Genomic DNA, 13304 nt, shown 5'->3' with positions numbered 1-13304 from the left:
TTTAATCTGCAGACCACTTGCTCAGCAATAGAGAGATTCTGGGCGACTCAGCACCAGCTGTTGGGGGGAAGGGCTCAGTGCGTCATGCACCGACCTCCCTCTAGACTTGAAGTAAGCTTCCCACAATTAGCTGCTGTGTGCTCTGGAACTGTGCTCACCACCAAAAATCCTCACAGGTTGTTGCGGGCTGTCTGCTGCTGCAAAAAACCCTCTGTGGCCTGCGGAGGTAGGGGCCAGGGACTAGGGGCTCAGTGTGCCCCTGGCAACACAGCTCTAGGTGGGCGGGGCAGGCCCCCAAGGCACCACAGGGTGTGGTCAGTGGCCCCCACCAAGTCAGAGCAGCATGCACTCCTGCATCGGCAGCCAGCCCACACAAACTTGCCTGGAAAGCCCCAGCCGAATCATACAGGCGCACAGCTCATGGCCCTACACTCCCAGGGAAAACTCCCAGTCTCAGCCTGTCCCAATCAGCCGCTCGCAGATCAAGCCGAGCAGCCCGACAGCCAGTCGCCACCCAGGCCACTCTGCACGCACAGTGCGGAAATTGGGGACCTAAGACAAGTCGCGAGCTCCAGGGTCTCAATAAGCAGTCTGCTGGAGTCCGTGTGCACCTGCCAGGCATTTCCCTGGCTACACAGCACAAGCAGTGTGGAGGGTGGGGATCCAAGGCCGCATGTGCACGCGCGCACGTGCACACACACCCACTCCTGCGCCAATTCCAGCAGACCAATGCAGTCCCAGACCTGAGCCTCTGTGGGAGGGCCCAGCCCTGAAAAAATGGCGGCCTCCTGTGCACTACTCGTGTGCAAGCTCCACACCAGGGGAACAATGGTCCTAAAAACCTCCAGCTCCCGCGCCAAAGGCACTCAGTTCAGTCCTTCCCGCAGGCTCCTGGGCCCCGCTCACAAAGCTACTCCATCCACCAGGATCTGGGTCAGTGCTCACCAGCGATCGAGTTGGTTTGCCGGCTCCACTGGTTTCTCCAGTTGCCCTCAGCACCACCGAGCTGAGCAAAGAGTCCTCACTATTTCCTATCCAGCTATCGTAGAACTCTTCTTCCCGGCAAAGTAACTCTGGGCTGGTGAGCACGGTGTGGGGCCGGAGGGTCTCTCCTCCAACCGGAGAAGCCTCCCCACTACTGAGGTGTCCCTCACGGGATTTGCCCTCTCTCGTCTCCACCCCTCTTACCAGACTCAACATGGCCTCCTCTTTAAGTCCTTCGTTGAGAGGTTCTTTTCATCTAGGGTCCAGTGAACTTCCGAGCTTGAATATCTTATAAATTATTTGTAATTTTGGTGTGATCCTGGGAGGCAGTCGGCACAGTGTCTGTCTCTGTTGTTTTTTATATTTATCATCTTACTAAGCCCTTCATGTTCTGTTTTTTTTTTCCCTCTCCTTTCTAATTGTATTTTAGATTGTTGGGTTTTGTTTTCTTGGTTACATTTTTTTCCCCCCTTCTTCCCTGAGCTTGGAAATTGTGTAGTTTTCCCCTTACTTTCAGTGGTTAATTTAGAGACTTATTTATTTATTTATTTATTTATTATTGGGGAATTGGGATGGGAACAGACAAGTTGCTGTCGTTTTGTTCTTCAGTCTAGTTGTGGAGGACGTTGCTTCACTGGCCCAAGTTGGCACCATCATTGCGCTCTTCCCAGGCGAGGCACATCAGTCGCCGGCTTCTGGACGGCCGCTCACTGCGGCTGCTGGGTGCTCACGCAGGCTGCTGACTACACATGGTAGCCCATGGCAACCCACTGCAGCAGGGGCTGTAGCCTATGCCATCGCCGGCGACTCACGGCAGCCCAGCTCTGCGTTGAGCTGTTGTTCAGCATCTTAGCTGTAGAGGGCAGTGTCACTGGCCCTCATATGTGGGATCCGAACCGGGGCCCTCTGGCATCCCAAGCCAGCTCTTAACCATCGCGCCACTCGGCCGGACCTAATTTAGAGACTATTAACATGGATCTTTGAGCTATCAATGTCTGATGTTACTCTCTCCCTATACAATGCAAAGACCATTGAGTATGTGAACAACATTTATCAATTCTCAATTTATATATCATTGTTCTCACTTATTTTAATTCTCAATTTTAAACCTTAGAATAACTGTTCTTCTTTACAGTTATTATTTAAGTTTGTCTATATTCTTAGATTTTGGTTGTGCTTAATTTCTTCCTGCATCTCTGACCGTCCGTTTGGATCATTTCTTCCTGCCTGAAGAACTTTTAAAATTTCCTTTAGTATGAAATCTGTTAGTGAGGCATTCCATTTTTGCTTTTCTAAAAATATCTTTATCTTTTATCTTTATCCTTGAAGGCTACTTTTACTGAGTGAGGAATTCTTTGTTGAAATTCTATTTATTTAACACTTTGAAGATGATATTCCCTTGTCTTGGCTTTCATTGTTTCTCTTGAGAATTCAGGTATCAGCCTAAGTTTTCCTTGTGTCTTTAATTTTCAGCAGTTTCATTATGATGTGGCCAGGGTTGATTTTTTTTAAATTTATTTATCCTGCCTGTAGAGCTTTATGAATGTCTGGTTTTATGTTTTTATAGTTTTGCAATGTTATGAGCCATTATTTCCCCTCAGAGATTCTAGTTATGTCTATGATAGACCTTACTATATCATTTTATCTTTTTTTTTTCTGTATTTTCCACCTTATCGAGTCTCTGTGGTTCATTCTAGATTGTTATTTCTCATTTGTCATCTGGTTCATTAATTTTCTCTTCAGTTGTTTTTATCTCCTGTACTTTTCAGTTTTAGAATTTCCATTTAACTATTTTTTATGGTTTTTATTTAGTTTCTAAAATTTTTAGTATTTTGCTCCCTGGATATTAGAAGCATAGTCATTTTTAAATTTTGGTTTTGTAACTTCAGTATATGGAAGGCATGTTGATGTCTGTGTGCTGACTTTCCTCCTGTGAATTGTTTTTTCATGTGTTTTGTTGTTTTTATGTATGTGCTGGATATTGAAGTTGTAAAACTGTAGAAATAATTTGTGGTTAAGTTTGGTGTTTCCTTTCTCTAGAGAGTATTTATATGTACCTCCACCAGGAGTCTGAGCGAACTAGCAATATGGAATCACCTTACTCCAAATTTAGAATTGAGAGAATCTGGAGGTGTTCTTCCAAGAATGGGGAGGTTCTGTTTACTTCCTGTTTATCCTTACTGCTAGGGTACTGCTTGCTTCAGGATTTCACCCCACAATAAGGGTGTTACCGAATGTTCGTCCACCTTGCCCCCCTGAATCCTTGGTAGGTCTGAACTCCCAATGCCTGGACCCGTAAGCACTGAGGGGCTAGTAAAAGCACTGCTGGGCCTTCAGCTGCCTCCACCAGAATCAGCAAATGACCCCAAGGTGAAAGAAGTACTTGCATTGTGTTTACCTCCCTGGTTTCTATCCTTTCTTGTATCCTGGCTTAGTAATGCTTTTCTTTTTTATTAGTTTATGCATGAATTAGTGCATTAAGTGTTCACTGTTAAGTAGCAATCTTCATGGTAGCACGGAGGGCCTCGGTCCCTTACCTAAGTCAGAATGCTGACTGTTTCATCTTGTTTTTCTTGTGTTCTCCAAATTTTAATATGCTCTTTGAATGATGACTTCTAGGTATGTATGCAGAGGTATTCTGAGCACATGCCCTCTAGTTATAAACATTAAACATTTTGTATTCATGATGCAAGAAAACGTTAATTTGGAATTAATGATATAGTGTTGCTGCCTTATTTGGTACAATTCAGTATTGTTTTTTAGGTCTCTCTTATTTTGATGGAAATCTCAGTTTTAATTTTCATTTATTTTAAAACCTCTTTGTTTTTCTGAAAGAAGGAAACACGGTACATATAGAAGTAAAAGAAAACCCCGAAGAGGAGGAGGAGGAGGAAGAAGAGGAAGAAGAAGATGATGAGAGTGAAGAGGAAGAGGAGGAGGAAGGAGACAGTGAAGGCAGTGAAGCTGAAGAAGATGAAAAGGTGTCAGATGAGAAAGATTCGGGGAAAACATTAGATAAAAAACCAAGTAAAGAAGTGAGCTCAGAATCTGAATATGACTCTGATGATGATCGAACTAAAGAAGAAAGGACCTATGATAAAGCAAAACGGCGGATTGAGGTATTTATTTTTCCCTTTATCTTTGCTCCTTTTCTCCCCACTCCTCGTCTGTGATCCCTAGAACTGTATTCCACACTATTGAGCAGCACTCAGAATAGCATCCTGTTTCTGTAATGTCGAGACACGCTAGGTCTGGCATCGATCTAACCCAAGGACCTCAGTCTCCTACCTACGTTAGGTGCTGGCTACTTCATCTTGTTTTTCTTGTGCTCTTTCAGTGATGGTTTCTAGGTGTGCAGAGGCGTTCTGGGCACATGCCCGCTAGTTATAAACATCAGTTAAGTGTTTGCATGCATTGCATATTTAGGTTAGTCCCTGTGAGGCATCAGATCCCTGAAGTTGTTTGGCATCTATTTATTAAAGTCCACATATCTAGCAGGCTTACTACATTTTTGTTACTTAATGCAATAGACCTCAAGAGAAAGTTTCTTAAATTATGTCAACATAGCATAAATAATACACTAAAAACTACTTCAGTTTATTTGAGGATGCTAAACTATTTTAAAGCTAAAACTATTTCAGCTTTTCTTTTCTTCACCTTTTCATGTATAATCCTAATTTTTCAATTTTTGTTTTGGTATCTATATGTCAGTGTTAGCCTTTTCCTTCTTTAAAGTCTAAATTTAGGATAGAGTTTCTGAATTTCTAAAGGACTACAAAGATCTATTGTTGTAAATAGGGGTTTCTCAGCCATGACTGCCACTATTGACATTTGGGGGCTAGATAATTCTTTGTTGTGGGGGTCTGTCCTCTTCATTTTAGGGTGTTGAGCAGCATCCCTACCCTCTACCCACTGATGCCAGTAGCATTTCCTTGCCTTCCCCCAACTGTGACTGCTGCTTCCTGCATCACCTGCTCTGGCCAGCTCCCTAGCTCTGCGTCCATGTGTGCGAGAGAGTTTGTGCTGCGTTTGATGATTTAAAAACAGGCAAACAGAATGGGTATAAAGCAGAAAGTAAATGCTCCCCCATTATTTCACTCCCCACACTTGTTCATAGTTCTATGTATGAGCTGCAAGGTTTTCAAATGTTTAATTAAAAGTAAGTTAGATAATAAATGTTGTAGAGACATTTTTTTCATGTGACAACATGCTGTGGACCTCAGCTCAACACATTTCTAAGCAGCTTTGTTGAGATAGGCTCTGTTTTAAGTGTACAATTCAGTGACATTTTGTAAATTTACAGTTGTGCAACCATCAACACAACTTAAGTTCAGAGTATTTTCATCACCCCAAAAGATTCCCTGTGCCAGTTTGCAATCATTCCCCACTCCTAGCCCCAGGCAACTACTAATCTACTTGCCGTCTCTATCGAGTTATCCTCTCTGGAAATTGCATAAAAATTCGGTCCTATAATATGTCATCTTTTTTGTCTGGCCTGTTTCACTTACCCTGTTCATCTATGTGGTAGCTGTATCAGTACTTCTTTTTTATTGCCAAATATTGTTTTGTTAAATAAATACATCATATTATATTCCCGTTCACCGGTTAAAAATTGAGTTTTTTCCACTTTTTGGCTGTTACAAATAGTATAGTTACAAACATTCTCATATGAATGTTTGCATGGCATTGTGTTTTTGTTGGATATATTCCTAGGAGAGAAATTGCTGAATCATATGGTGGATTTGTATTCAACTTTTTTAGAAATTGCTGAACTGTTTTCCATAGAGGCTCAAAATCCTGGATTTCCACCAGCTGAGGGTTCTGATCTGTGCATCCTCACTAATACTTGTTACTGTCTGTCTTTTTAATTGTAGGCATTCTAGTGGATGTGAATTGGTACGTCTCATTGTGGTTTGAAATTCTGTTTCCATAATGTTGAACATTTCTCTTTTTGCTTATTGGCCATTCCTATATCTTCGTTGGTGAAACATCTATTCCAGTTTTTGTCCATTTAAACATTTTTTAATTTGTCTTTTTATTATTGAGATGTAAGAGTTCTTCTTTATTTTTTTAATTAAAGTTTATTGGGGTGGCAATTGGGGTGACAATTGTTAGCAAAGTTACATAGATTTCAGGTTTACTATTCTGTAATACATCATCTATGTCTCACATTGTGTAAGAGTTTTTTTTTGTTTTTTTTTTAGCTGAGCCATCCTGCCACCTGTTGGCAGCTCAGCGGCAGCTCAGCTTGGGCTGGGCATCGAACCTCTGTTGCTCAGAGCTTGCACTCTTGACCGAGCTCTTAACCAATTGAGCCACTTGGCCGGCCCCAAGAGTTCTTATTTTTAATAGTTTCTTTTGGAGTGAATAAAATTTTAATTTTGATAATATCCAATTTATCAAAATTTTTAAATAAAGCACACTTCTGGTGTTGTATTGAAGAAATATCTTCGTCCAACCCAACGTCATGAATATATTGTCCTGTTTTCTTCTAAACAGTTTATACCTTTAGTTCCTTATGTTTATAGCTTTAAGATCTGTTTTAATATAACTTTTATGTATGATGTGAGTTAAGGAGCTAAACTCATTCTTTATGAATTTAACCAGTATCATTGGTTGAAAAGGCTATCCTTTCCACATTGAATTGCTTTGGCATCTTTGACAAATCAATTGATCGGAAATGTGAGCATTTATTTTTGAACTTTGAGTTCTGTTTCATTCATCTGTGTATCTGTTCTTAGGCCAGTACCACACTGTCTTAGTTACTTTAGTTTTATGGTATATTTTGAAATTGGAAAATGCTAGTCTTCCAGTGTTGTTCTTTCCAAGATTGTTTTGGCTATTCTAGGTCAATTGCTTTTTCATAGAAATTTTAAGGTATGCTTGTCAATTTCTGCCAAAAGCCTACTCAGATTTTGATACAGAGATTGTATTGAATTTATAAATCAGTTTTAGAGAGAATTACCATCTTAATAATGCTGACTCTTCCAATCCATGGAAATAGGCTGTCTCTTCATTTATTTAGAGCTTTTAAAATTTCTTTTAGCATTGTTTTGTAATTTTCATAGTACAAGATTTGTAATTCTTTTGTTAAATTTATTACCAAGTATTTCATTGTTTTTGATGCTGTTGTGAGTGGGGTCATATTTAAAAACTTTCATTGCTAGTATAAATACAACTAATTTTTGTAGATCTTGTATCCTGCAACTGTACTGAATTTTTTTTCATTGTAATAATTTTTCATGGATTCCTTTGAATTTTCTGTAACCAGCATCATGTTGTCTATCAAAGGACAATTTTAATTCTTCATTTGCAGTCTCATTGCTGTTTATTTTGTTTTCTTGCCTGATTTTCATGGCTAGAACAAAATGCATTGTTAAATAGAAGTGGTAAGAGCCAACATGCTTGCCTTGTTATCAATCTTTGGGGGAAAGCATTGAGATTTCCACCATTAACTATGTTAGTGGTAGGTTTTTGATAGATACACTTTATCAGAGAAAATTCCTTTCTCTAGTTTATTGAGATTTTCTGTCATGAATGGATGATGGATGCTTTTAGTATGTTTAGTGAGATGCTTTTTTTCCTTGTGTGTGTGAATATATGATGCATTACATTAACTGGTTTTCAAATGTTAAACCAAGCTTGTATTTCCACTTGGTCATGGTATATAATCCTCTTTATATGTTACTGGATTTGGTTTGTAATAGTTTGTTGAGGATTTTATGATCATACCCATGAGCAATATTGATCAATAGCTTCCTGGTTATATGACGTGTTTGTCTGTCTTTGGTGTCAGTTTAATATTAGCTGCCTCAGATTATTTGGGAAGTGTTCCTTTTCTGTTTTCTGTATGAGTTTGTGAAGGAGTATATTATTGTTTTAAATGTTTGGCAGAATTAACTAATAAAGCTTTTTTATTGGAAGATTTTTAAATTACTAATTCAATTTTTTTTTTAAGATTTTATTGGGGAATTGGATGGGAACAGCATTGGGGAATCGGGGAAGGGGAACAGACAAGTTGCTGTCCTTTTGTTCTTCAGTCTAGTTGTGGAGGATGTCGTTTCACTGGCCCATGTTGGTATTATCATTGCGCTCTTCCTGGGTGAGGCAGTCGCTTACCGGCCATTGGACGGCCGCTCACGGTGGCTCATGGCAGCTCACGAAAGCTCACACCCTCTGCCAGCCAGCCCCACTGCAACCTACGCTGTCACTGGTGACTCATGGCAGCCGAGGTCCAGGTGGAGCTGTTGTTCACCATCTTAGCTGTAGAGGGCACTGTGTCACTGGCCCTCATGTGGGATCCGAACCGGGGCCCTGCTGCTCAGAGCTGGTGTCCCAAGCCAACTCTTAACCAAGCTCCAGTCGGCCAGCCCATCAATTTCTTATTATATTTATCTGTTGTATATTCTTTTTCATTTTGAGTTATTCTCAGTAAGTTTTGTCTTTCTAGTAATTGTGTTTCACTTAAGTTGTGAACATAAAGTTGTTCATAGTACCCTACAATGCTTTAGGTTTCTGTAAGGTCAGAAACTAAACTCTTTTAATCCTGATTTGGGTTATCTGTGGCTTCTTTCTCTTTCCTTTTGTTCTAGCTCAGGGGTCGGCAAACTTTTGAGACAGAACATACCCAAAGAGCCACGTGTGGCTTGCGAGCCGCAGTTTGCTGACCCCTGGTCTAGCTAAAGGTATTCCATTATTTTGATCTCAAGACCCAACTTTTGGTTTTATTGTTTTCTCTTTAATTGATCTTTTTATTCTGTTCTTTCTTTCTTTCTTTTTTTATTTTATTTTATTTTTTATAGTCTCATTCATTTATTTTAGCTTTTACTTCCCTTGCCTTTGAAGTCAAATTCATAAAATGCTTTTTGAACCCAAGGACCATTAGTTTAGTACATATGTTTTCTTCTATGCAATTTATTGTTTCAGGTCTTATGTTTAGGTCTTTAATCCATTTTGATTTGATTTTGGTACATGGTGACAGATAGCAGTCTAGTTTATTCTTTTGCACGTGGCTTTCCAATTCTCACAGCACCATTTATTGAAGAGGCTGACTTTTCTCCATTGTATGTTTTTGGCTTGTTTGTCAAAAATTATTTGTCCACATTTATGTGGGTTTATTCCTGTGTTCTCAATTCTGTTTCATGGGTCTGTGTGTCTGTTTTTCTGCCAATACAGTACCGTTTTAGTTATTGTTGCCCTGTAGTACAAGTTGAAGTCAGGGAGTGTGATACCTCCAGCATTGTTCTTTTTTATTTTTTCTTCCTTTTGTTTAGTCTGTGTTTCCTCTTTTTTTGCTAATTTCTTAGGATGACAATTTAAATTATTGATTTGAAACTTTCTTCTTTTCTAATATATAGGCATTTAAAATTATAGATTTTCCTTTAACTACTGTTTTAGCTGTATCCCATAAATTTTGAAATGTTGTGTTTTTGTTTTCATTTGTTCAAAATATTTTCTAATTCCTTTACTGTTTTTTCCTTGACCCATGTTATTTAGAAATTGTGATAATTTACATATATTTGTGGATTTCAGTATTTTTCTTCTGTTGTTAATTCTAAATTCTGACTACTGTTATCAAAGAACATACTTTGTATAGTTTTTGTCATTTTAAAATAATTAAAACTTGTCTATCCCCTATATGGTCTCTTCTAGAAACTGTTTCTTGTGCACTTAGGAACACTGTGGTTCTGCTGTTAGTGGGTCAGGTATGTAGTTAGGTCAGTTTGGTTGATAGTGTTGTTCAAATTTTCTGTATACTTGCTCATTTTATGGGTAGATTTTCTATCCATTATTGCGAGTTAGTTATTGAAGTTCCTAAATTTATTGTTGAATTGTGTATATCCCCTCTTAATGCTGTTAGATTTTTTTTTTTTTTGTTCATGTACTTTGGGGCTCTGTTAACCACGTATATGTTTATACTTGTTATATCTTTCTGAGGATATAGACAGGTCTCTCTTGTCTCTAACAGCATTTTTTTTTTTTTGATACTAACATAGCTACTCCAGCTGTCTTAGAGTTCCCATTTGCATGGCATGTCTTTTCCAGTCTTACCACTTTCAGTCTATTTGTGTCTTTGAATCTAGATGTTTCTTGTTTACAGCATATATCTGCCTTTACCAGTATTTAATTGATTCACGTTTAAAGTTATTCTGTATGTCGTTGGATTTTCTTCTCCCTTTTTGCTATTTTCTATATATTAGCATGTCTTTCAGTGTCTTTTTTGGGGCAAGTTATTTTCTTAATGGTTGCTGTCTGCGTTACAACATGCATCTTATCATTATCTAACTTTAGATTATTGGTAGCTTAACTCTAGGAAAATACAGAGACTTTGTTCCAATGTAGTCCCATTCTTTCCACCTTCCTTTGTGCTGTTATAGTTATTTATGTTTATAAATGTTAATAGACTCAGTAAAACAGTGGTGTTATTAATGTCTTACTTGATCTTATATCTTTTAAAGGAATTAAGAGAAGAAGAAAAACATTTATAGCATTAATATTAACCTTAATATTAACATTTCTGGTATTTCCCATTTCTTCATATGGATTATTTCTGTCCGTTTTTTGCTACTATATAGCCTCAGTCCCTACTTCACCTTGCCTTTGTGCTCCTTGTAATATTTATTATGTCTTTATATATCATAAACTCAACCAGTGCAGCTTTAGAATTATTATTTTGTAAAGTTCTTTCTTAAATCAATTAAGAGAAGAAAATAGAAAAAGATACATTTTTGTTGCCTTTTATGTTTCTGTATAATGAACTTTGCCATTGCTCCTGTTTTCTTCATGTGGCTTTGAGTTACCATCTGGTGTCAATTCGTTTCAGCCTGATGAGCTTCCTGTGATATTTCTCATCATGCTGATCTTCTAGCAGTGAAATCTCTGTCTTTCTAAATTTGGGAATTGTTTGTTTCAACTTCATTTTTTAAGGATAATATTGCTACATGCAGAATTCTTGTTCGACAGGTTATTTTTTCTCCCCTGGTTAGCCTTTTGAATATGTCATCCCATTGCCTTCTGGCCTCCATTGCTTCTGACAAAAATTAAACTGTTAATCTTATTTTGGCTTCCTTTATACACAGTGAGTGATTTTTCTCTTGCCATCAGGATTTTCTTTTTGACCTGGCTTTTAACAGTTCATTATGTGTCTTGGTGTGGATATCTTTGTAATTATCCAACTTGGAGTTTATTGAGTATTTTAGTTGTGTAGATTCATGTTTTTCATCAAAATTTGAAGGTTTTCTGCCATTACTTATCCATATCTTCTTTCTGTCTATTTCTCTGTCCCCTCTCCTTCTGATACTCCCTTTATATGAACATTGTTACACTTGAGGGTGTCCCACCCATCTCTTGAGGCTCTGGTCCTGGGTTCTGTTTTTCTTTATTCCCCCATTGATCAGATGATATAATCTCTATGAATCTATCTTTAAGTTCTCTGATTTTTTTCTTCTGCTGGTTTATATCTACTATTAAGCTCCTCTAGTGAATTTTTAAATTTGCTGTTGAGCTTTTTTAACTCCAGAATTTCCATGTGTTTTCTTGTAATTTATTTCTATTTATTGACAACCTCTTTTGATGAGTCATCATTTACACTTTCCTTCATTTTTAAAAATATGGTTTTGTTTAGTCTTTTTAACTCATAGACTAGCTGCTTTCAAGTCTTTGTTTGCTAAGTTCAAAATCTAGGCCTCTCAGAGACAGGTTCTGTGAACTATTGGGTTGTTGGAAAAGTCATGACGTATTTTTTTCTGATTTTCGTTGCAAAACTGTGTCATGACTGTTCTGACAACCCAGTATTTGTATCCCCTGTGTTACAGGTCACATTTTCCTGTTTCTTTGTATGTCTTGTAATCTTTTGTTGACAAGTGGACATTTCAGAGAATATATTGTCGCAAGTCTAAATTCTCTTGGCTCTCTACAAAGGTGGTTTTAGCTATTTTTGTTTGTTTGCTTAATGAATGATGTGGACTAATTCTGTGGAGTCTTTTGCATTCTTCTCAGTTTTTCAGTTCGTTTTTTTAAATGCCTTTTATTTTTAAGCCTGGCTTTCTAGGGCTTGGGCCTGGGTCATCTTATCTTCGTGGTCACCCAAATGATTTGTCAGTTGGTGCTTAAACATCTTGAGCCAGTAAGGCTTCTACCATGTGCCAGTGGGTTTGGCAGTTCACTGGTCCACTCTGGTTTTCACTTTATGCATTTGCAAGGCCTCTGCTGAGCCAGGAATAGGTAACTCACTGAGGACCTCTCTGGCCTATCCTGACAGCCTTCCACAGGAGCATAGCCTTCTAGACCACCAGGAATAAGGAGGACGTTATCAGTGCCTACCTGGGCTGTCTTGTTCCACAGGCCTTCCTGTTAAATTTCTGATTGATCTTCCAGGTTATGTTTTGCTCCCTGTATTGAGACCTGAGTCTCGTTGTGACTTATCTCTTTGTTTGCCATTGAGATCACTGCTATTTTTGACAGTGCCCTAAGGCATGGAGTCCCCTATACCTCTCACACCACTTCTGCCCCGTGGAGCTCTGGGTGGGAGTGAGAGGTGCGTGATGGTGCAGCTCCAGGCCAAACTCCACAGGCTTCCGTTGCTCCTACTGATGGTCAGTAGATTTTGTTGAATTAAATGTTTCTCAATTTGTATGTGCCTTTGGCCAGTTTCTAGTCCTTAAGTGGTTGTTTTGCCTACTTAGTTCAGTTTTATCTTTTCTTTTTGGGGAGAGGATTTGCTGAGCTCCTCATTCTATAATTCAAGAAGTCCTGCCTCAGCCCCTTTAACTGTTACATATTGTATTCCACTTTATAGGAGGATCCTGATTTGACTTTGTATTAGTCTGATTGGACTGCCATAATTAAATACTACAGACAGGGTGGCTGAAACAACAGACGTTTATTTTTTAAAAGTTCTTGAGGCTAGAAGTTCAAAATTAAAGGGCTAGCAGGGTTGTTTTCCAGTGAGGGCTTTTCTTCCTTGCAGACAGCTGCCTTCTCACTGGGTCCTCCTATGGCCTTTCCCCTGCATGTGCTCAGAGAGAGAGAGAGAGAGAGATATTTTTTTTTTAAAGATTTTTACTGGGGGATTGGGGGGATGGCAACAGCACTGGGGAATTGGAGGGAAGGGGAACAGACAAGTTGCGTTCCTATTGTTCTTCCATCTAGTCGTGGAGGATGTTGCTTCACTGGCCCACGTTGGTACCATCATTGCACTCTTCCCGAGGAAGGCAGATCAGTTGCCGGCTTCTGGACGGCCGCTCACGCTTGCTGCTGGCTACACAAGGTGGCCCATGGCAACGCACTGCAGCAGGGACTGCAGCCTACGCCATCGCCGG

At 39.1% G+C, this 13304-nt stretch overlaps 1 protein-coding gene across 2 annotated transcripts in view; it reads left to right on the top strand.

Annotated features, from left to right (window-relative positions):
* Positions 1-13304, top strand: part of EIF5B (eukaryotic translation initiation factor 5B) — an 83886-nt gene that overhangs the window by 48114 nt on the left and 22468 nt on the right. Inside the window, exon 10 of one of the 2 annotated variants that reach the window (XM_019669213.1) lies at positions 3823-4103. In XM_019669213.1, coding sequence (XP_019524758.1) covers positions 3823-4103 — 281 coding nt within the window. Of the gene's footprint in view, positions 1-3819; positions 4104-13304 lie in introns of both variants that reach the window. The other variant, XM_019669212.1, reaches the window with a different exon arrangement.

Source organism: Hipposideros armiger, unplaced genomic scaffold (assembly GCF_001890085.2).
Source record: "Hipposideros armiger isolate ML-2016 unplaced genomic scaffold, ASM189008v1 scaffold_550, whole genome shotgun sequence".
Lineage (NCBI taxonomy): Eukaryota > Metazoa > Chordata > Mammalia > Chiroptera > Hipposideridae > Hipposideros > Hipposideros armiger.
This window is presented reverse-complemented; position numbering and strand designations above follow the sequence as displayed.